The sequence below is a fragment of the Ornithorhynchus anatinus genome, chromosome 1, assembly GCF_004115215.2.
Source record: "Ornithorhynchus anatinus isolate Pmale09 chromosome 1, mOrnAna1.pri.v4, whole genome shotgun sequence".
NCBI lineage: Eukaryota > Metazoa > Chordata > Mammalia > Monotremata > Ornithorhynchidae > Ornithorhynchus > Ornithorhynchus anatinus.
Genome location: NC_041728.1, coordinates 145,587,505 through 145,611,374, shown reverse-complemented (window position 1 = coordinate 145,611,374; position 23,870 = coordinate 145,587,505). Strand labels below are relative to the sequence as shown.

The window sequence follows — 23,870 nt, the reverse complement described above, 5'->3', positions numbered from 1 at the left end:
GAGTTGAAGAAGAGTGGGGGGAGAAGAAAAGGGAGAGTTGAAGAAGAGTGGGGGGAGAAGAAAAGGGAGAGTTGAAGAAGGATGGGGGAGAAGAAAGGGGAGAGAGTTGAAGGATGTGGGCAGGAGGGTGGAGAAAGGGGAGAGAGTTGAAGGATGTGGGCGGGGGGGTGGAGAAAGGGGAGAGAGTTGAAGAAGGATAGGGGGAGAAGAAAGGGGAGAGAGTTGAAGATGGATGGGGTGGGGAGAAAGGGGAGAGGAGAGAGTTGAAGAAGGATGGGGGGGAGAAGAAAGGGGAGAGAGTTGAAGAAGGTTGGGGAGGAAGAAAGGGGAGAGAGTTGAAGGATGGGGGGAGAAGAAAGGGGAGAGCATTGAAGGATGGGGGGAGAAGAAAGGGGAGAGCATTGAAGGATGGGGGAGAAGAAAGGGGAGAGTTGAAGAATGGAGGGGAGAAGAAAGGAGAGAGTTGAAGAAGGATGGGGTGAGAAGAAAGGGGAGAGGGTTGAAGAAGGATGGGGGGGAGAAGAAAGGAGAGAGAGTTGAAGAAGGATGGGGGGGAGAAGAAAGGAGAGAGAGTTGAAGAAGGTTGGGGAGGGGAGAAGAAAGGGGAGAAAGTTGAAAAAGGATGGAAGGGGGGAGGAGAAAGGGGAGAGAGTTGAAGAATGGAGGGGGGGATGAAAGGGGAGAGAATTGAAGGATGGAGAGGGGATAAGAAAGGGGAGAGAGTTGAAGAAGGGTGGAGGGGGAGGGAGAGGAGAGGAAGCAGGGAGGAGGAGAGATAATAATATTTGTTAAGCACTCACTGTGTGCTAGACACTGTACTAAGCGCTGGGGTAGACACAAGCAAATTGGGCTGAATACAGCCCCTGCCCCACATGGGGCTCACAGTGTCAATCCCCATTTTACAGATGAGGTAACTGAGGTACAGAGAAGTGAAGTGACACCCAAGGTCACTTAGCAGACAAGTGGTGGAGCTGGGACTAGAACCCATGACCTTATGACTCCCAGGCCCGGGCTCTATCCACTAAGAGAAGGGGAGAGAGAGGTGAAGAAGGTTGGAGGGAGTGGGAGGGGAGGAGGGAGAGAGAGGTGAGAAAGGATGGAGGGAGAGGGAAGGGGAGAGAGATGAGGAAGGAGGAGGTGGGAGACAGGCAGAGAAAGAAAAAGAGAGAAGTGACAGAGGACTGGGGAGACAGAGAAAAGGAGGGGAAGGGATTAGTTTGGAATTCCCTTTTTAGGAGTGAAGCTTAGACCCCATAGTCAGAGCTGCCCCTTCCTCAAATTTATTTCCTTTTCTCTTGTCTCCCTCCATCCATCCTTGTCCCTTTTCTCGGTCCTCTTTCCTTTTCCAAGATCCTTCCTTTAACCTTTTCCTTCTTCCCCTGTAAGTGTGAAGTCCAGTGCTCTGTACACAGTAAGGGTTCCATAAATATCGATGATTCTCCTTCCCTCTGCATTTCTTTTTCCTTGATTGTCAGCTTCAGCCTTTCAGACACCTTGCTCCCCTTTTCCTGCCACTTCTCTCTTTCTAAGCCTCTAGACATTTTTTCTCCCTTTCTGATTCTCTATCTCTCTCACAGTTCCTCCCCATTCTTACCTTTCTGTTGCTCCTATTCCTTCTCCCTGCCCCTCACCCTCCTACTCCCCATTTCTTCTCTCTTATTCTTGGCTATTTCTTTCTTCTCCATTCTGCCCTTTACCTCTCACCTCAGCCCCAGGATCCCCATTTTATTTTGGTATCTACTGAACGGGATGCTGAGCGTTAAACGAGAAATACCATTAGCCAGAGATAGGGTTCTCCTAATCTAAACCTTTTCCCTCCCAGTTGGTTGGAATGGTTTGGAAATAAGCAGTTTGGACTTCAGGACCATTCTTTTTTTCTTCCTAAATCCATTCCTACTGGGCATGAACCCATGAAGCAAACGTTTCAGAGGACTGAGTTTAATTCCGTTTAGTGTAATTCAGGAAAATCTGGTTAACATCAAAGTATTAGTGGGTAAAATGCAAGATTTAATATAAAGTTAAAGATGTTAGCTGTTCTAATGGGACAACGTTATGATAGTTTCACAGTATTATATTAATCGGAATGCTCGATCATCTCCCAAAAGTCAGGTTGTGAAGAGTAAAAAGCATTGCTCTCCAATTTCAATTTGAGAATTGTGTTCTTACCTTGTAAATTCTTCATTGGATTTCTCGCATGTGGCTTTTCATTAGTCTTGAAAAATACTATACAATGCAAAAATTGCCCTGGAAATTTGCATTTTAGTGGTGGAAAGATTTTTATTTTATGCTAGGGAAGTTTTTCCTGTTCGAATCAATGGTTCGTAGAATGACCAAAGATTCAAATTATCTTTTTGAACCCAACTGTCACCATGTTTGAGATTTAAATCTATGAGCATCGATAGTGTTCTAAAGTGTTGAAAGTTAGTAGTAGTCACAGCTCATCATGATGTTTGTTTTCAGATGTTAAAGATGCAAAATGAAAAGGCACGCTTGCAAGATCAACTGATTGACTTTGAAGAACGAATCAGTGCTATGTCATCCCATTTGAAAAATGTCCAGCAGGAGTTCATGTTTACCCAGGTAAATAGTGATGATGGAATAAATAGATTCTCGATCTTATAATTAGTAAAATGGCTAAGGACGTACTTTGATAGGAGGCAGTAGGACACATTATTATTCTAATTCCTTTTATCCCCCGTGTCCCAAACTAGTTGCCTAGAACCTTGGAATGACCGTTGTCCAGATAGTTCACAAAGTTGACAGCTTCCATCCCTTGCCAAAATATTATCAGTTCACCCTATCTTCAGGAAGTGGACAGATAATGTTGTTGTCTTATGCTGTTGAGCCGTATCCGACCCATGCGACGCCATTAACAGATCTCTCCCAGTACGCCCCACCTCCATCTGCAGTCGTTCTGGCAGTGGATCCATAGAGTTTTCTTGGTAAAAATACAGAAGCGGTTTACCACTGCCACGTTCCGCACAGTAAACTCGAGGCTCTGCTCTCGACCCTTCTCCCATGCCGCTGCTGCCCAGCAAGGATGAGTTCTCACTAGTAGCTGATTGCCTTCCACTCGCTAGCCACTGCCCAAGCTAGGAATGGAAAGGGTAGGCCTCTGCTTGATTCTCCCTCCCTTAGTTGAGACTGCTGGAGTACTGAAAACTCTCCAGGTGTGACTCTGAGAGGCTGGACAGATAATAAAAGGGTTAAAATAGTTATGCCTTAATAGTTTCCTGAAATAGATGATGACGCTTTGTGACCCTGGGGAAGTCACTTCACTTCTCTGTGTCTCAGTTACCTCATCTGTAAAATGGGGATTAAGACTGAGATTAGCTTGCATCTACCCAGTGCTTAGAACAGTGCTTGGCACATAGTAAGTGCTTAACAAATGCCATTATTATTATCTGTGTTAAATTTATGTTTTAAGACATTTGCTTAAATAATTGTTTCCCCCATTTATAGCCAATAGCTCATTCGTTTATTTTTAAATTTGGAATTAGGTTTGAAAAACCTTAATTCTGTAGACAGAAATTGCCCAAAGAAATTTTACCTTTGATTCACATAGTGTCTTGTTTCTTAGCGAGCACAAAGTAATTTCAGATTTAAGCTCATTTGTCATCAACACCATCATCGTCCTCATCGTCGTCATCCCCCATTCACTTAGTACAATGCTGTGCTATGGTAAGCACTTAGCAGATACTTCGATGATAATGATGATCATCATTATTTATTCATTTCCTACTGAAGTAGTTGCCCGAGAACTACAGTAGATATAAAAGACACCACCTTTACCTTTGGAAAATTTTACAGTTCAGTTTGGGAGACAAGTGGACATAAATTGCAATCCAATAAGAGCAAGAATAAATAACCAATTAACTAAATCGATGAAATAGTTATTATATATATGAGTGCTAGGATGGCAAATATGATGACATCACTTTGGAGGTGGGGAATTCATCAAGCCAAAAAAGCCAAAATTGTATTTTTGGCACATTTCACAGGCAGCAAAGTGGATGAGGGAAGAAATGGTGCTTTGGGAAATCTAGATTCTGAACCTGTGCTAGACAAAGGAGTGGGTAAAATGAATTCCAAGGTAGGAAGAAATAGATCTCCCTCCACCTCCCTTCTGACATCTTGAACCAGAATTCAACCTGAATACCTTTGTTAGTGCTCAAAGAGCAAAACATTTATTTTTTCACTGTAATGTGACCAAATGTCAGCTGTATTGGGTATAAAGTTTTTATCTGATGCCTATACTCTATTCAGTTCACTTAGTGTTATATAGTTCAATCTTGTTTAATGTTATAATTAATATTATAAATATCTTTGATGTGATGTTATAATTTAGCACATTTCTATTCTGTATTTCATAGTCCCTTTTCAGAGCCAAGGAGAAGGAAATTGAAACTGAAGAGCACTTTAGGGCCATTGCCGAGAGAGAACTGGGACGAGTCAAGAGTGAAATTCAGAGATTGGAAAACGAGATGGTTTCAATAAGAGATAGGAAAACTATTAATGAAGTAAGGTTTTAAGAATATTATTTAGTACTTTGGTTGCACATTACATCTTAAAGGGCTCGTAGAGAGCAGAAAGACTCTTTTCCTCTTGTCGTCATAAATGCATCTCATTTTTAATTTTTAATTCCATATGTATGAATTTCACTCAACCAGAGATGTTTATTTTCAGTGCTTAGAACAGGACTTGCCCCAAAGCAAGTGTTTATTAAATATCCATCAATCGGCGGTACTTACGGAGCGCTTACTGTATACAGAGTTCTGTACTATAACTGTTACAGTATTACAATAATATATAATTACAGTGTTATAATAATATAAACTTATTAAAATTATATTTTAATGACTGTTTCCTCCACAAGACTGTCAGCCCATTATGGGCAGGGATAGTTTCCGCCAACTGCAGAAGCCGTATGGCGTAGTGGATAGAGGACGGGCTTGGGAGTCAGAGGTCATGGGTTCTAATCCTGACTCCACCACTTGTCTGCTGTGTGACCTTGGGCAAGTCACTTCAGTTCTCTATGACTGTTACTTCGTAAGTAAAATGGGGATTGAGACTATGAGCCCCTCATGGGACAGCACTTAGAACGGTGCCTGGCACATAGTAAGGGATTAGGTCTGTGAGCCCCATGTGGGACAGCCTGATTACCTTGTATCTCTACCCCAGCGCTTAGAACAATGCTTGGCACACAGTAAGCGCTTAACAAATACTGTAATTATTATTATTACTATAATCATTTTTGCGTTGTACTTTCTCAGTCGCTTAGTAGAGCACATTGTAAGCATAGCATAAATGTATTGATTGGTTGTTTATCCTTATTATTATTAACCTTAACAAATACCATGATTCTTCTTATTCTAATTATTATTAATTGTGGTATTTGTTAAATGCTTACTATGGTCCAGGCTCTATATGAAGCTCTGTGATAGATAAAAGCAGCGTGGCTCTACCACTTGTCAGCTGTGTGACTTTGGGCAAGTCACTTAACTTCTCGGTGCCTCAGTTACCTCATCTGTAAAATGGGGATTAAGACTGTGAGCCCCACGTGGGACAACCTGATTCCCCTATGTCTACCCCAGCGCTTAGAACAGTGCTCGGCACATAGTAAGCGCTTAACAAATACCAACATTATTATTATAAAAGATAATCATGTCCAACATATTCCCTATCCCATAAAGGGCTTGCAGTCTAAGTAGGAGGGAGAGCAGGTATTTGATCCCTGTTTTACAGATAAGGGGACTAAGTCACAGATAAATTAAGTAACTTTCCTTAGGTCATACAGCAAGCAAGTGGTGGAGCCAGGATTAGAACCAAAGTCCTCTAACTCCCAGGTTCATAATAATAATAATAATAATCATGGTATTTGTTAAGCACTTACTTATGTGCCATGCTCTGTTTTAAGCGCAGGAGTAGGTACAGGGTAATCAGGTTGTCCTACTTGGGGCTCAAAAGTTTAATCCCCATTTTACAGATGAGGTAACTGAGGCACAGAGAAATTAAATGACTTCAGTCAGAATTAGAACGCATGACCTTCTGACTCCCGGGCCCGTGCTTTATAAACTATGCTTTTTCCACTAGGCCATACTGCTTCCCACTGTCTTTACTATAGATGCAACAATAATAATTATTGTAATTATAATCAATAATAACATTTGTTAAGCTTTTATTATACTCCAAGCACTGTATTAAGCACTAGGTTAGATACCAGATAATCAGGTTGGATGCAGTCCCTGCCCCACATGGGGCTCAAGTCTAAATAGAAGGGAGAGCATTGATCGAAACCCCATTTTACAGAAGAGGAAATTGAGCTACAGAGAAGCAAAGTGACTTGCCCAAGATCACACAGATGACAGTGGCAGAGCTGGGATTATTCATTCATTCAATCATATTTATTGATCGCTTACTGTGCGCAGAGCACTGTACTAAGAGCTTGGGAAGTACAGTTCAGCAACAAATTGTTTAGTACCTAGGTTGTATGACTCCCAGGCCCATTTTTGTTCTAAGAGGCCATGCTGCGTCTCACAAATTTTAAAAAGCGAAACTTCTTCATCTTTTTTTGGTGTCTTGCAGTGATGCTTTGAATTGTCAAAGTTTGATGAGTTCATTCATTCATTCAATAGTATTTATTGAGCGCTTACTATGTGCAGAGCATTGTACTAAGCGCTTGGGATGAACAAGTCGGCAACAGATAGAGACAGTCCCTGCCGTTTGACGGGCTTACGGTCTAATCGGGGGAGATGGACAGACAAGAATAATGGCAATAAATAGAGTCAAGGGGAAGAACATCTCGTAAAAACAATGGCAACTAAATAGAATCAAGGCGATGTACAATTCATTAACAAAATAAATAGGGTAATGGAAATATATACAGTTGAGCGGACGAGTACAGTGCTATGGGGATGGGAAGAGAGAGGTGGAGGAGCAGAGGGAGAAGGGGAAAAAGAGGGTTTAATAATGTTGGTATTTGTTAAGCACTTACTATGTGCAGAGCACTGTTCTAAGCGCTGGGGTAAACACAGGGGAATCAGGTTGTCCCACGTGGGGCTCACAGTCTTCATCCCCATTTTACAGATGAGGGAACTGAGGCACAGAGAAGTTAAGTGACTTGCCCACAGTCACACAGCTGACATGTGGCAGAGCTGGGATTCAAACTCATGAGCCCTGACTCCAAAGCCCATGCTCTTTCCACTGCGCCACGCTGCTTCTCTGTTTAGCTGTGGAGAGGTAAAGGGGTGGTGGGAGAGGGAGTAGAGGGAGAAGAGGAGCTCAGTCTGGGAAGGCCTCTTGGAGGAGGTGAGTTTTAAGTAGGGTTTAAATGAGTTCCCCTTTGGACCTCAGTTCCTTCAAACGAGCAGCTCTTAACTCTTCAACATCTGCATCATCCAATTCTAAATCGATCTGCCTCCCTAGTTCAACAATTTCGTGGTTATTTAGGCAGGAATCTCTAAAATGCCCTAAAATTTAACCCCAAATAAGGACAGAGCCAGTGCCAAGATATATTCATAGCACAGGTGGGGAACTAATGGGGTGGGAGTTTATTTTCCTGTAGCTCTTGGCCGGAACATCTGTCAGTTCCTATGAGTGGAATAAGACCTTAAGTGATACAACTTTACACCCCAGGGTGATTTTATTTTGGGATAGTTGTAACTTGTAGTAAGCCTTTCTATTTTGTATATAAAAGCAAAATTGAAGCAAAATTGAGGGCCCTGGGGGGTTCACCAAGATTCTTTGACTAATCCACTATGGTTTGGTCAATCAATCAATCATACTTATTGAGCACTTACTGTGTGCAGAGAACTGTGCTAATCGCTTGGGAGAGTATAGTGTAACAGAACTGGTAGACAGGATCCCGGCCCACAGTGAGTTTAGGCTGTCAGGTTTGATTAGAAAATTTTTTGTCTGATCAGTTAGATCAGAGCATGGTAGCTGTTTGGATGGATGGAGAAGCAGCGTGGCCTTCTTCCGAAAGAGCCCAGGCTTCCAAGTCAGAGGTCATGGGTTCTAATCCCTGCTCCACCATTTGTCAGCTGTGTGACCCTATGTCAGCCACTTAACTTCTCTGTGCCTCAGATACCTCATCTGTAAAATGGGGATGAAGACTGTGAGCCCCACATGGGACAATCTGATTACCTTGTATCTACCCCAGTGCTTAGAACAGTGCTTGGCACTTAGTAAGCGCTTAACAAGAACCATCATCATCATCGTTCTAGCAATGATGTGAAGGTAGAACCAAGAGGATTTGGTGACAGTTTGAATGTGCGGATTGAGAGTCAAGGACGAGGCTGAGGTTATGGCCTTTTGAGACATGGAGGATGGTGGTGCTGTCTACAGTGATAGCAAAGTAAGGACAGGGTTTGCGTGAGAAGATGAGGAGTCGAGGAGTAAAAGCTCACTTCAAACCTGTTAAATGTAGATTTATATACTTCCTATGGAAGGGAAGCTCCTCTCGTCAGTATTTTTCGCTTCTTTACCTACTGAGTGGGGACCGACTGCTTAGTGGATGACCCCGATTGACAGGTTGTTATTAATAGAATTATCAATCTATGATGCCAAATTTGTCGACTTATTGTTCAATTTTCAGCATACTGAGAGCAGCAGATAATGAACAAGTACTCATATATGTTTATATACACAGAATTAATAAATGAAATTAAATATTTTCTGATACTATTTCCTCCTGAATTCTTCTATTACATTTTCCTTTCCTCTGGTGTTTGACTATCCTAACTACAGTTCTTTTCGCAATTAGAATAGCATTTTTAAAGTCACCCAGAAACTGGAGGGTTTAAGGTGTCAGATGAATTGGGATCAGCAAGCTTTGGAGGCTTGGTTAGAAGAATCAGCCCGTAGAGACAACGATTCTGTCGTTTTTCAAAAGTATTATCAACAAGATGATAGCAAAATAAGGGTAAGTTATCATAAACTATGATCTCTTTTCCTGTTTTCTTAATGAATGTTTTAATAAATATTGAATGTTATGGATATTTTTTAATGGAGAAAGAAATAATATGGTATTTTCAATTTAGAAATGAAACTTTTTTTCTAAAGATGCTAAATATTGCCTTGAGTTTTTTTTCTTTCTTATGGAATTTGTTAAGCACTTAGTATGTGCCAGACACTCTACTGGGGTAGGGACAAGCTAATCAGGTTGGACACCATCATTGTCCCATGTGGGGTTCACTCTTAATCCCCATTGTACAGATGAGGTAAGTGAAACAAAGAAGATGATGATGATGATGATGATGGTATTTGTTAAGCGCTTAATATGTGCCAAGCATTGTTTTAAGTACTGGGGTAGATACAAGGTAATTAGGTTGTTCATTCAATAGTATTTATTGAGTGCTTACTATGTGCAGAGCACTGTACTAAGCGCTTGGAATGTACATTATGGCAACAGATAGAGACACTCCCTACCCAAGGACGGGCTCACAGTCTAAATGAAAGGCAGCGTGGTCAACTGGAAAGAGCCCAGGCTTCCGAGTCAGAGGACTTGGGTTCTAATCTTTGCTCCACTATTTGCCAGTTGCGTGACCCTGGGCCAGCCACTAAACTTTTCTGTGCTTCAGTTACCTCATCTGTAAAATGGGGATGAAGACTGTGAGCTCCATGTGGGACAACCTGATTACGTTGTATCCACCCCAGTGCTTAGAACAGTGCTTGGCACATAGTAAGTGCTTAACAAGTACCATCATCATCATCGTTCTAACAGTGTTGTAAAGGTAGAACCCATGTAGTTTGTCCCACATAGGGCTCATAGTCTTAGTCCCCATTTTACATATGAGGTAACTGAGGCACAGAGAAGTTAAGGGACTTGCCCAAAGTCACACAGCTGGCAAGTGGTGAAGCTAGGATTAGAACCCACAACCTCTGACTCCCAAACCCGGGATCCTTACATTAATCTAAGTTGCTTCTCTGAGTTAAGTGACTTGCCTAAGATCATGCCGCGGACAAGTGGCTGAGCTGGGATTAGAACCCAGGTCTTTCTGACTCCCAGGCCTGTGCTCTATCCATTAGGCCATGCTGCGTCCTTATTGGGTTGTATAATTGTATTATGTTATTAATTTTACAAAATGCTTTTAGTACTCATCTCATTCGGACCTCACAACACCCCAGTGGTTGGGAGTTCTTGAAATTTATAATGGCCTAATTGAAAATGAAGCCTCTGAATAACATTGTAAGAAGAAGTTGTTGTTTTGTTTTTTTTAAAACCTCAGCTATATATAGTTCATCACCTTATTATTTAAGCAACACCTCATATAAGTATCCCATTTTTCTTCTTCCTGCCATTTGTAATTTAGTGTCTGTATCCCCAATCAGTTTGTAAAATCTCTGTGGGAAAGGAACTATTGTTCTCTCCCAGATGCTTACTCAAACCAGTTCCACAATAAGATAGTAAATGCATTGACAAAAAAAGTCTCTATGAATAGCATCCTTATTACTGAGCATTTATTTCACTGTGCACTTTTAATTTATCTATTCAAGCAAACAAAATGCCAAGTTCTCTGCTTACCAAATGAACATAGAATATTGTCCTAACTTCAAAGTCTAGTGAAAAAGCAACCTGGGATATGATGTATAGACCCACTTTAATTTGTATTCATTTGAGTTACCCATTTAGGAGGAAAACGTGTACTGTAGTAAATTCAATCAATCAACAGTCGTAATTTTTGAGGGCTCACTGTGTGCAGAGCACTGTTCCTGAGCGCTTGGGAGAGTAAAGATCAACAATATAAGAGGCACATTCCCTGTCCACAACAAGCTCACAGTCTACAGTCTAAATACGTGCTTATGTTTTGTTTTTTTATTTCTGACAAAGTGTCATAGATGGAGGCTTTGTCAAACCCAGGTTCTACTTGCTTTGGAGGGATGAATTTTCTAATTGCAATAATTGATGTTTATATGTAACCCTTTCAAGGTATTGAGCCTGCAAATAGAGAAGCTTACTCTGGAATCTAATGAGAAACGGAAGGCACTTGACAGTGAACTCACAGAAACTCTAACTGCTCAGGTTGGTGTGATTGAAGATTTATTTAATAATCTTCAGGGTAATATTTGACGAAGCACTGAAAGTGCATAAAAATGACATCTATGGTATTTGACATTTGCTTCACTCCTTCACAGATAGAGTTGGATAAAACAGCGGAAGCTTTCCGGAGGGTTCACGGGGAGAGGCAAGAACTCATCAAGCAGTGGGAAAACACAATAGAGCAGATGCAGAAAAGGGATCAAGAAATAGATCGTTGTGCTTTGGTAAATCTTTTATTGACTCCTTCCTTTAATGAAATCTGACATTTTCCCCTTTCACAGTGTTCATATTTCACATACCCTATTATTTAAGCAGGATCCCTTATGTGGATCCCATTTTTCTCCTTCTTCTGATTTTTAATTTATTTTAGTGTCTGTATCACCCACTAGATTGTAAAATCTCTGTGAGTAGGGTTCTAATACTGACTCTGCCATATATTTATGTGACCTTGGGCAAGTCACTTAACTTCTCTGAGCCTCAGTTAATCACCCTTTTACAGGTGAGGTAAGTGTGTGAGCCTCATGTAGTTCAGGGACTGTGTCCAACCTGATTAACCTGTGTCTACCCCAGCACTTAGAACAGTGCTTGTCACATAGTAAGTGCTCAAGTACCATAATAATTAATAATAATTAATCTGTCATTCTCTCCCAAATTATTAGAGTGTGTGCATCCATGCACATGCAGCGTGGCTCAGTGGAAAGAGCACGGGCTTTGGAGTCAGCGGTCATGGGTTCGAATCCCGGCTCTGCCACTTGTCAGCTGTGTGACTTTGGGCGAGTCACTTAACTTCTCTGTGCCTCAGTTACCTCATCTGTAAAATGGGGATTAAGACTGTGAGCCCCACGTGGGACAACCTGATTCCCTTGTGTCTACCCCAGCGCTTAGAACAGTGCTCTGCACATAGTAAGCGCTTAACAAATACCAACATTATTACATGCAGACACTAATTGTAAATATAAGATGTTTGAATGGAAGATTCCCTGTTAGAAAGTGCAAGCATAGAAATGTTGAAGTATGATAAAGTTAAATTCCAGGTTTAACCATTCTGGATCACTCTGGGCAGAGAACATGTCTACCAACTCTGTTATATTGTACTGTCTCAAAAGCTAAATACATTTTCCATTTCATTTCATGGTATTTATGGACATGTGACCCTCCTCCTCAAAAATCTCCAGTGGTTGCCTATCCACTTTGGTATAAAAGAAAAACTGCTCACCATTGGCTTTAAAGCAGTCCATTACCTTGCCCCCTCCTACCTCACCTCACTTCTCTCCTTCTACATCCCCACCCACACACTTTGCTCCTCTGGTGCTGTCCTTCTCACTGTGCCTCAATTTCGCCTGTCTTACCACCGACCCCTAGCCCAAGTCCTGCCTCTGGCCGGGAACACCCTCCCTCCTCTAATCCACCAGACAATTACTCTCCCCCGCTTCAAAACCTTACTGAAGGCACATCTCTTCCAGGAGGACTTCCCAGGCTAAGCCCCACTTTTCCTCATCTCCCACTCCCTTCTGTGTCACCCTGACTTGCTCCCTTTGCTCTTCCTCCATCTCCCTGCCCCACAGCACTTACGTATATGTCTGTCATTTTATTTATTTATATTAATGTCTATCACCCCCTCTCTAGACTGTGGGCAGGGATCGTCACTCTGTTGTTGTACTGTACTTTCCCAAGTGCTTAGTACAGTGCTCTGCACACAGTATGGATTTAAGAAATACAATTGACTGAATGAATGGAAGGCCTATTAGAGGAGATGTGATTTTTAATAAGCCTTTAAAGATGGGAAGAGTGATCATCTGTCAGGTATGAATAGGTAGGGCATTTCAGGCTTGATACAGGAGTTGGGTGAGAAATTGACAGCAAGATAGATTAGATCAGTGAGTAGATTAGTTCAGTGAGTAGGTTGGCATTAGAAATGTGCGGGCTGGGTTGTGTTAGGATATTGGGGAGGTGAAGTAGGAGAGGGCATGGTGATTGAGTGCTTTAAAGCCATTGGCAAGGAGTTGGTTTGATGCAGAGATGGATGGGCAACCACCAGAGGTACTTAAGGAGTTCTGAGCCTAGTTCTCAGTCCATAGAAAGTGCTGGACAAATATCACCAGCGTCGTACTTCATGATTCTTTGTGCTTCATTGATTGGATCATTTTCGTATGTTTTTTTACCATCTATTCTATTATTCAGTGAGAAAAATAGCAACTTGGTGAGAGACTGAGCCAATAAAAAATAATGCAGAGTAATTGTATAGAATTATTTTTTTAAATGGGCTTCTGCTTTTCTTTTCCTTTCTTTTATTTCCAAAAGAATATTGTCTATCGAGCAAAAAAAAAAAGAGTCGGTAATACTAGTTGGACTAGGAAAATTACAATTTTTTGGAGGTACTACAGATAAAAATATAGTCAGTGAACAAAACTTTTTGTTGGACCTAAACATTTCACTTTAGAAAGTAACAAGGCAAGGAACCTGAAAATATTTGAAAGCCTAGTAAGTATATTCATGAATCTGAGAAATGTAGACGTGTTTGGATTTGGAACTAATGCAACAGAAAATAAACTTTTGGCTCACTGGATTTAAAAGTTGCAATCTAACAAAAAATCCTATATAGTAGAAAAGAATAGTCTTTCCAGCATGATAAAGAAAAGCTGTTTCTCTGAAATCATAAAAAAAAACAAACTTGTTGAAGCCTAACATTAAAAAGTTCCATCCTGCATTTTTTTAGGTGTCCTTTTTCTATTTACAAAAGAAGCATAAATGTTTCTGGATTCTGTAGATCTCAGCAAAACATTATTAGAAGTAAATAATATAAAAACTTTCAATAAAGAGCTTTCAGTCAACCAGTGGTCTTTATTGAATGCTTACTGTATACTAAGCACATAGGAGAATCAATCAGTTGTATTTATTGAGTGTTTTTTGTGTGCTGAGCACTGAATTAAGCCCTTGGGAATGTACAATAGAACAATATAACAGAGTTGGAAGACACATTCCCTGCCCACAGTGAGCTTAACAATGCAGTAACATTAATTGGCATGACCTTCACCCTCAGGGAGCTTACAATTTAGCACAGTAGACAGACACGTGAATGAAGGAAGAAAAAGGAGGGTATGTATAAGAGTTAGTGCTTAAGTGATGAGCTAAGATATGTACATAATTGCTGTCGGAGTTTGAGGATTTAATCATTTATGTGGTCCCAAAGTGCTGGTGGTAGTTGGTAGAGATATAAGAGGGGGAGAAGAGAAATCAGTGAGGAAGGTATCCTGGAGCAGGTGTGATTTCAGGAGGGCTTTGATAACAGGGAAGACTCTGAGACTTTGTCCAATGCAAGCTGTTCAGGGGAAAATGTAGCTTGCTACCAGGTTTCTAAGTGTGAAATAATTCCATACTGGATTTATGAATTTTTTTTCTTAAAAAGTTTAGCAGTTTTCATCTCGAACCTTCTAAGACTGTTTTGATTCTTCCAGTTATTAGCAACGGTGAAACAGGAGATCAGAGCAAAAGAAGGGGTGATCAAGGAGAAGATCCAGTTTTTGGAAAGTGAGACTGGCAATAATGCAGAGTATGAAAAGAAAATTTCCTTTGCCGACCGTCAGGCTTCCAAATTGAGAATGGAGTATCAAAACCAAGAGTCCAGTCGAAATCAACTCCAGAATGAGGTACGATCAACTAAGACTGTAGTCTTGTCCTCTAGACTGTAGCTCGTCTGTGGGCAGGGAATGTGTCTGTTATATTATTGTGTTATACTCTCCCAGGTGCTTAGTGCAGTGCACACAGTAAAGTACTCAATAAATATTGATTGATAAGAAATACTGTAACTAGAAGGAAATTGCTGCAAGATCGCTAGATTGATTAAGCAAGACCTTAGTACTTCCCACCAAATATAGAATCCAGAGGTTTATATTTAAGAAGAAAAAAGAGAATTATTTTGATGCATTAAATTTTACCAAGTGTAACTTGTTGTTTGATTAGAGGTGTAGGAAGAGTCCTCTGCCTCAAGGAGATGACCCGGATGAAATATAAGAACTCAACATTTTTTTCCTATCCAGTTGAACTAGTTGAGAAGCAGTGTGGTTCAGTGGAAAGAGCCCGGGTTTGGGAGTCAGAGGTCATGGGTTTGAATCCCGGCTCCGCTGCTTGTCAGCTGCGTGACTGTGGGCAAGTCACTTCACTTTTCTATGCCTCAGTTGCCTCATCTGTAAAATGGAGATTAAGACTGTGAGCCTCATGTGGGACAACCTGATTACCCTGTATCTACCCCAGTGCTTAGAACAGTGCTTAGCACATAGTAAGTACTTAGCAAATGCAAACATTATTATTAACTACACCCTGGTTTAGGAAAATAAGAAAATTTCTACCAGAGGTGCTTAGTATTATCCACTTTCCTATGCCATTTTCCCTTCTGTTTTTATAGTGCTCTCACTCCTCTTGCTTATCCCCTGCTGCTTTCCTCTTCTCCTGCTACGTTCTTTAACCGTTGCATGGTCGGCAATTTTGTTGCCTCCTCTACTCATTAATCTACCTACTTATTGAGCGGTTACCTCAGGGTGGTGGCTGTTGGGATGGAGAGAAAGGGGCAGATCCAGGAAATATTGTGGGGTGTGACCTGCAGGATTTAACATCATACTGAATGAGAGTTGAAAGAGAGTGATGAGTTAGAAATTAATTACCAAGGTGGTGGCTTCAGAGGCAGGAAGATGGATAGCATTGTCAACTCTGATGGGAAAGTGAACGGGATGGTGGATGAATGGATGTGGGAGAGAAGATAAATTCAGTTTTTGATGTGGGTCAGTGACCTGGAAGCAAAAGGAAGCACTTACTGTAGAAGGTGCCTGGTAAATATTATTGATTGATTAATTAATAGGCAATCTGATATTGTGAGGACACTTCATCTGGTTAGTGCTGATGAGTTCCATGGGGGTTCAGATTTGTAAAAGATCATAAATTCGAACTTCTTATTCCCCCTTTAGACTGTAAGAGCCTCAGGGCAGGGTTCAAGTCTACCGACTCTTTTGTATTGTACTTTTCTAAGTGCTCAGTACAGTGCTCAGCACACAGTGAGTGCTCAATAAATACCATTGACTGATAGAGGAGGTAAGAGGTGAGAGCTAGCAACTCGAGAAACAGCATGCCCTCGTGGGTAGGGCACAGACCTGGGAGTTAGAAGGACCTGGATTCTAATCTCAGCTTCACCATTTGTCTGCTGTATCTCCTTGGGCAAGTCACTTTACTTCTCTTGGCCTCAGTTACCTCATCTGTAAAATGGGGATTAAGACTGTCAGCCCCATGTGGGACATGGACTGTGTTCAACCTGTGTAGCTTGTTTCTATCCCTGAGCTTAGTACTGTGCCTGGCATATAGTAAACACTTGACAAATACCATTAAAAAAATAGATACAGGGGTCATCCGTGGAGAGGTGGTAGCTGAAGGCCTAAGAGCGAATGTGCTCCCTGAGGAATTGAAGGTTAGAGCGAGAAGAGAAAGACCCTGAATTGAGGGCCCTGAAGCACCTACAATTAGGTGGTGAAGTGAGGAAGAGACCGAGAAAGACCACCCAGAGAGTTGAGGAGATTTTCTTTTTATAATATTTTATTATTCCTGCCATCCTCTTCTCTTCCAATCTTAACCACCTCACAACCTCTCCCTCTCCTTCCCCAACTCTTCCTGATTTCCCTAAGCTTCTGCTCATGTTCTGTTTTGAAGTAATGGCACATATCACATTTGGCATATATCTGTACTAAGCACTTGGGAGAGCAAAATACAACAGAATTAGCAGATACTATCCCAGCCCATAGTGAGTTTACAGTCTAAAGGGTATGTTCCTCCATGAGTGGGCACTTTTAGAGCTCAAACACTGGGTCTGGTGGACCCAGTGTGGTATTTCTTACTTTAGGTCTTTTCTATTTTCTGCTGGGCATGTTGTTTGGTTCTTTAGTGCTGCATGGGGAGAATTCAGCTCACTGATTGTAAATGTAACATCTTAATCCAGTGCACTTTTTGTTAACTAACAATTAGCTGGAGTCCTTAAAAGCCACTGTGGATAGAACTTCCAGTGATTTAGAAAGCCTCAGGATGGAAGTGGCCAATCTAAAGAAAGAAATTAAGGAAAAAACCCACAGGTAAGACGATTAAATTTTATACATCATTTTTAAGGGTGTTGTGGCATTCTGTTACGTGTTGTACTGGAATCCCCAGATGGTTTCCATAATGGGAGCAAATGGACGTGACGTGTTCGGGGCTGTAGAGCGAGCCACAGCTACCATCCAGCTGCAGCGGCTACTCTCGGTCCATGATGGTGGGGTTAATAGGCCAGTGGTACCGTTGAGATTCCTCTGCGGTCGGGCACTGGCCAACCACAGAGACAGGAGCAGATGAAGGAAAAAAAAAAGAGGAACTCGATCAGCAACAGAGTCTAAGAAGTGAACTCTCTGACTTGGAAAATGTGGCAAGTTACTCTTTACTGTTTCCAAAGTGTGCACTGGTATATTCTGGAGCAGCCAGAAGCTGCAGCACTAACCAAATGGCCCGTGTGCCAATCTTGTTGCTAAAGTCTGGCCTAGACCAGAGAAACATGAATAAAAATGTTGACTTAGTTCCCGATTGCCTCTAGAAATACAAATGAATTTCCAGGTTTTACCCCATCATGCTGGACATTATCCAGAGATCCAGGAAATGGAAAAGTAAATAGTAAATCATAATAATAAAATTGACCAACTTTAACAGAGAAGAAAAAGTTCGTGGGAAAGAACAAAGTAACCTTAATCATTAAACTGATATGAGAAACCCTTTAACTCAAACTCACTTAGGTGCCATATTTTACATTTGTATTGGAGGAAAACACTAACTTTTCCAACATGCCACAATTGTTTCAGATTAAGTTTTACTAAAGAACAAAATCAACAACTCACTGCAAAACTCAATAATGTAACTGAAATAAGCCTCAGTTTAGAAGAGAAAGCTTCAAAGATGGAGGACATTCTAAAAGATGAGGAAAAAAATGTAAAGGTACTTGTTCATCTTTTTTTCATTTTTTAGAAAAATATAAGTAAATGCCAGTGAATTTGAACCATAGGAATAAGAGCACTTAACAAAGGTCATTTAGTTTAGACAACAAGCAAGATTTCATGAAAACCTTTCATGTCAGAGAATTCTTCTATTTAAAAGATCCCCTGTGAAGGTAATCCGCTAGAGATGTCCTGTGAAGGAGATTCTACAACTATTACTTCATGAATTTGTCTCTTTGGAAAGGAATACTTCAGTTATCTTGTTCATTTAATATGAAACAAACTAAGACATTAAATCACTTGGGGAAATTGTGCTAGGAACAATTTTATCCTGTTAGAATTCATGGCTTTCAGGGAAATTAGTGCACATAGCAGACTATTTTCCTAGGAAAAAGGGAATTGTCTTTTGGCCACTGATGGAAGGTCCGATATCTGTTAACTATTAATCTCACAAGCCAATCCCAGTTCATAGAATATTCCAGGCTTTCCAGAATAATAATAATAATGTTGGTATTTGTTAAGCTCCTACTTTGTGCCAAGCACTGTTCTAAACCCTGGGGTAGATACAAGGTCATCAGGTTGTCCCACATGGGGCTCACAGTAGTAATCCCCCTTTTACAGATGAGGTAACTGAGGCCCAGAGAAGTTATGTGAGTTGCCCAGAGTCACAGAACTGACCAGTGGTGAAGCCAGGATTAGAACGCATGACCTCTGACTCCCAAGCCCGGGCTCTTTCTACTAAGTGACGCTGCTTCTCTAGTGTGATCTCTAGAATGATCATTAAGGAACTTAGACGTTTGACTCAAACTGAGTACTTTTCCGAAATGGCAGGATCCATCTCCTTCTACGTTCTCGTGGCTCAGAAAATGAGAAACACAAACCCATAGTGATTGGAGAATTGAATGAGGGGCCCAATAAGGGGATGTAGTCATTTCATTCATTCATTCAATTGTATTTATTGAGCACTTACTGTGTGCAGAGCACTGTACTAAGCACTTGGAATGTACAATTCAGCAGACAAGATGTACTGAGTGAGGATTCCTGTCTGTGTAACACCTATGACCAGTATCGCTCTCTCCCCATGATGCCTGCATCAAGCTAATCATTGGTAGTTACAGAGATTGAATTCAGTGCAAAGCTCTATTCTAATGGCTTGGAAAAGTATTTCAGAAGCAAATCCCATGTTCCCTGCTTGCAAGGAGTTTACAGTCTAATGGGGAAGATGGGCAGACAAAAGTTAATTATTCATTAATTCAATCGTATTTATTGAGTGCTTACTATGTGCAGAGCACTGTACTAAGTGCTTGGAAAGTACAATTCAGCAATAAAGACAATCCCTTCCCATAGTGGACTTAGTCTAGAAGTGGGGAGACCGATATCAAAACAAGTAAAGAGGTATCAGTATAAATGAATATAATTATAAATATATACACATCAAAACAGGCATCAATATAAATAGAATTATAGATATATACATATCTACATAAGTGCTGTGGGGCACTTATGTATATACACACACTGAGAATGGCATCAATTATGTCAGTGTTAAAGACAGCTTGTTAACTCAGTGCAATTTGGGGTATTGTGAATTATTTGGCGAAGGTTTCCTGTAGGATGTGGGATTTTGAAAGGGATTTGAAAAAGGGGAATAGTGTGGTCTGAAGGATTTGAGGTATGGTGGGAGTTCCATGAGGGAGGGGTTGGAGGCAAGAGAATCTAGAGTGAGGTTCAGTTAGAAGATAAGCTTGGGATGAGTGAAAGGTTCGGGCTGAGGAGTAGTTCTAAATTATTTATAACATGGAGTGAGCTGGTAGGGTCCTGGAAGCATTTTCACTTGATGTGACTGGCAATTTAATCAATCAGTAGTATTTATTGAGTGCTTAGTATGTGCAGAGCATTGTGCTAAGCGCTTGGGAGGGTACAATACAATGAAATTAGCAGAGACATTCCTTGAACAATAAAAAACATAAACAACATGAAAGGACAAGAACAAATATCATGTGAACTACAGAACACTGTGGGTAAAGGAACAGTTTCCTGCTCCTCACCACCCAGGTAAGACTGTTCAAAGGACAGTCCCAATTTTGGAAGGCCTCATTCACCACTGGAGGCTTTGGAAAGATGTGAGTAGAATGATCAGGAAGATGATCTAGAAAGCAGTGCTTATTACAAGAGAAGCAGCGTGGCTCAGTGGAAAGAGCATGGGCTTGGGAGTCAGAGGTCATGAGTTCGAATCCCAGCTCTGCCACTTATCAGCTGTGTGACTGTGGGCAAGTCACTTCACTTCTCTGTGCCTCAGTTACCTCATCTGTAAAATGGGGATTCAGACTGTGAGCCTCACGTGGGACAACCTGATGACCCTGTATCTCCCCTAGTGCTTAGAACAGTGATCTGCACATAGTAAGTGCTTAACAAATACCAACATTATTATTATTATTAACTTTTAGTGGGGAGAGGTTGGAAGCAAAAAGACCACTGAGGCAGTTGATACAAATGTCTATCCGTGACATGCCAAAAACTTGAATCAGGGGCATAGTTATTTGGGTGGAGAGGAAATTGTGGGTCTGGGAAGTGTTGTCGAGGAGGAGCCAGTAAGATACTGTAGCAATTGATTGACTGTGAACGACAGAATGAATTTGAGAATGGTGTGAAGGTAGTGGGCTTCAAGGACGAGGAGTATGGTGGTGTAATCAACAGAGATGGGAAAGTTGGGAGAAGTGAGTTTGGGGGAGAAGATGAGAAGTTCAGTTTTAGAGATAATAATAATAATTATGGTATTTGTTAAGTGCTTAACTATGTGCCAGGCACTGTACTAAGCGCTGGGGTGGATACAAGCAGATTGGGTTGGATAAAGTCCCTGCTCCAAATGGGGCTCACAATCTCAATCTCCGTTTGACAGATGAGGTAACTGAGTCCCAAAGAAGTAAAGTGACTTTCCCAAGGTCACACAGAAGACAAGTGGCAGAGCAGGGATTAGAACCCATGACCACCTGACTCCCAGGCCCGTGCTCTATCAATTTTGCCATGCTGCTTCTAGACATGCAGAGCGTGTGGTGACAGTGGGATATCTCAGTAACAGAAGTGGCCCAGAAGCATAAGGAAACACTGGGTTCGTTAGAGGTTATAAAGGTTGGGCTTAGAGAGTAGATTTGGAGTCATCTGCGCGAAAGATGTAGCCGAAACCATTTTTGTGAAGCAGCATGGCCTATTGGCTAGAGCATGGGCCTAGGAGTCAGAAGGACCTGGGTTCAAATACCAGTTCTGCCACTTCTCTGGCTGTGTGACTTTGGGCAAGTGACTTCACTTCTCTGTGCCTCAGTTCCCTCATCTGTCAAATGGAGATAAAGACTGTTAGCCCCATGTGGGACAAGGACCATGTCCAACCTGATTACTTTGTTTCTACCCCAGCACTTAGTACATATTAAGCACATAGTAAGCACTTAACAAATGTCATTAAAAAAAAAAGTTGAGCTTCCCTAGAGAGTGAGCGTAGAGCTAGAAGCATAGTTGAGCCAGAACAGAGCCTTGTGTGACATTCACAGTTCAGGATGAAAGATTAGAGAAAAGTTAGAAAATGAGAATAAGTAAGAGTAGTCTGAGAGTTAGGAGGAGAACCTAGTGAATGCACTTAACACTTTCATTCATTCAGTCATATTGAGCGCTTACTGTGTGCAGAGCACCGTACTAAGTGCTTGCAATGTATAATTTGGCAACAGATAGAGACGATCCCTGCCCAACAACAGGCTCACAGTCTAAAAGGGGGAGACAGACAACAAAACAAAACTAGTAGTCAGGCTTCAATACCATCAAGTTAAAAGAGAATCATAGATATATATACATATCATTAATAAAATAGAATAAAAAATAATATATCCAAATATACACATGCGCTATGGGGAGGAGAAGGGGGTAGAGCAGAGGGAGGGAGTAGGGGCAATGGGGAAGGGAAGAGGGGTAGAGGGAAAGGGAGGGCTCAGTCTGGGAAGGCCTCTTGGAGGAGGTGAGTTCTCAGAGCTTTGAAGAGAGGAAGAGAATAGTTTGGCGGATGTGAGGAAGGAGGATATTCCAGGTCAGTGGTAGGACGTGGGCCAGGGTCGGCAGTGGGACAGGCGAGAACGAGGCACCGTGAGGAGGTTAGCAGGGGCAGAGGAGCGGAGTGTGCGGGCTGGGCTGTAGAAGGAGAGAAGGGAGGTGAGGTAGGAGGGGGCAAGGGGATGGAGAGCTTTGAAGCCAAGAGTGAGGAGTTAGCATTTAACAAATACTGTCATAAGTAAGAAGAGGAGCAAAGGGTAGAAGAGTGCAGACACCAATGTCTAGATTACAACATGGTTATTATGGGTTAGGGAGGGTGACAAGGCATACACTGGGGGCTTTAGGAGATAGATAATAATAATTATGGTACTTGTTAAGTGCTTACTAAGTGCCAAGCACTGCTCTAACAGTAGATACAAGGAGGAGATACAAGGTTATCAGGTTGGATGCAGTCCTGTCCCACATGGGACCCACAGTCTAAAGTCTCATTTTACAGATGAGTTAACTGAGGCACAGAGAAGCAAAGTGACTTGCCCAAGGTCATACAACAGACATTTGGCAGAGCCAGGATTAGAACCCTGGTCCTTCTAACTCCCAGGCCCCTATATGGTAGGGGCTGTGGATGGAAGAGTCAGTGAGAGGGGAAAAGAGTTACTGAGATGAATTAATAATCATAATAATGTTGGTATTTGTTAAGCGCTTACTATGTGCCGAGCACTGTTCTAAGCGCTGGGGTAGACACAAGGGAATCAGGTTGTCCTACGTGGGGCTCACAGTCTATGAGAGAGCAAATTTGAAGTGACTGAAGCTAACCAAATGCCTGGATTTCCACCAGCCATGTCTAAGAGACAAAGTAGTGCAAGAACACAGGAAGCCGGCTTGGGATCAGCCAGTGTTGAGGGTTAGTGATGCAGAACGAAGGATGGACAAGCGAACAAGCAAGTTGGTGAAGAGAGTGGTGTTGAAGGTGCGGACTACAGCAACGAGGCACTTGAGACATGATTGGAAGTTAGGGAGGGATGTGATTTAAGCATCTATATATGTTAATGAAGGTGGTCCAAGTGTTGTATGTTATAAATTAATATTATTTTCACCTCTAGGAAGTGGAAACTCAGTTGAGCCAATTGAAAGATATACTTTTCAAGAAAGTTCAAGAATTTCAGGTGGTGAAGGAGAAAGAAAAATGTGTTCTGGCAGAAATAGAGGGAGGCCGAGCATCCTTAAAAAATCTCAACAGTCGGTTATGGAAACTTGACAATGAAACACTGAAACAGCAGGAAATCCTATATAATCAGGTAGAAGTCCGAATGCAATTTGTGAAATTTCAAGGTTACCATTTAAATGACATCATATGTGGGGTTTGGGGTGCTTTACAGTTTCATTCTTATTCATAATCTTCTTCTCTACATCCTGGATATGGGGGAGAGTGACATAGGCCATCTTCTCTTGAGAGTGGTTTTACTTTTTGACCTGTGGCTCAGGCTTGTGTAATTCTGTCATAAAACACTGTGTCCAAGAACAACATTCAGGTAAAGTATTTCAAATACATAGAGATGGTGGTCAGTAGTGATTACTTGGTTACCGATAGTCATAACAAGGGTGTATATGCATCCTCCATTCTGAATCCATAGACTAGCAGATCAGCAGTGCTTTTCAGGGCATTATCCAAGGCGAGGTCTATGCCCTCCCATCCCAACAAATGCAACTGACTAAATGCAAGCACTCCAAAAATATTTCTCCCTATCCATCTTGAATATAATTTATTCACAATTATTTTGCCATGTTGGATTCTTGTTAACATGTAT

At 41.5% G+C, this 23,870-nt stretch overlaps 1 protein-coding gene across 4 annotated transcripts in view; it reads left to right on the top strand.

Moving 5' to 3' along the window:
- CCDC39 (coiled-coil domain containing 39) overlaps positions 1–23,870 on the top strand; it is a 66,682-nt gene that overhangs the window by 4,460 nt on the left and 38,352 nt on the right. For 3 of the 4 annotated variants that reach the window (XM_029076084.2, XM_029076077.2, XM_029076089.1), the window contains exons 2-10: positions 2,461–2,580; positions 4,374–4,520; positions 8,765–8,923; positions 10,931–11,023; positions 11,137–11,265; positions 14,497–14,688; positions 17,045–17,148; positions 17,902–18,034; positions 23,166–23,360. In XM_029076084.2, the coding sequence (XP_028931917.1) occupies positions 2,461–2,580; positions 4,374–4,520; positions 8,765–8,923; positions 10,931–11,023; positions 11,137–11,265; positions 14,497–14,688; positions 17,045–17,148; positions 17,902–18,034; positions 23,166–23,360 (1,272 nt within the window). The remainder of the gene's footprint in view (positions 1–2,460; positions 2,581–4,373; positions 4,521–8,764; positions 8,924–10,930; positions 11,024–11,136; positions 11,266–14,496; positions 14,689–17,044; positions 17,149–17,901; positions 18,035–23,165; positions 23,361–23,870) is intronic. The other variant, XM_039913173.1, reaches the window with a different exon arrangement.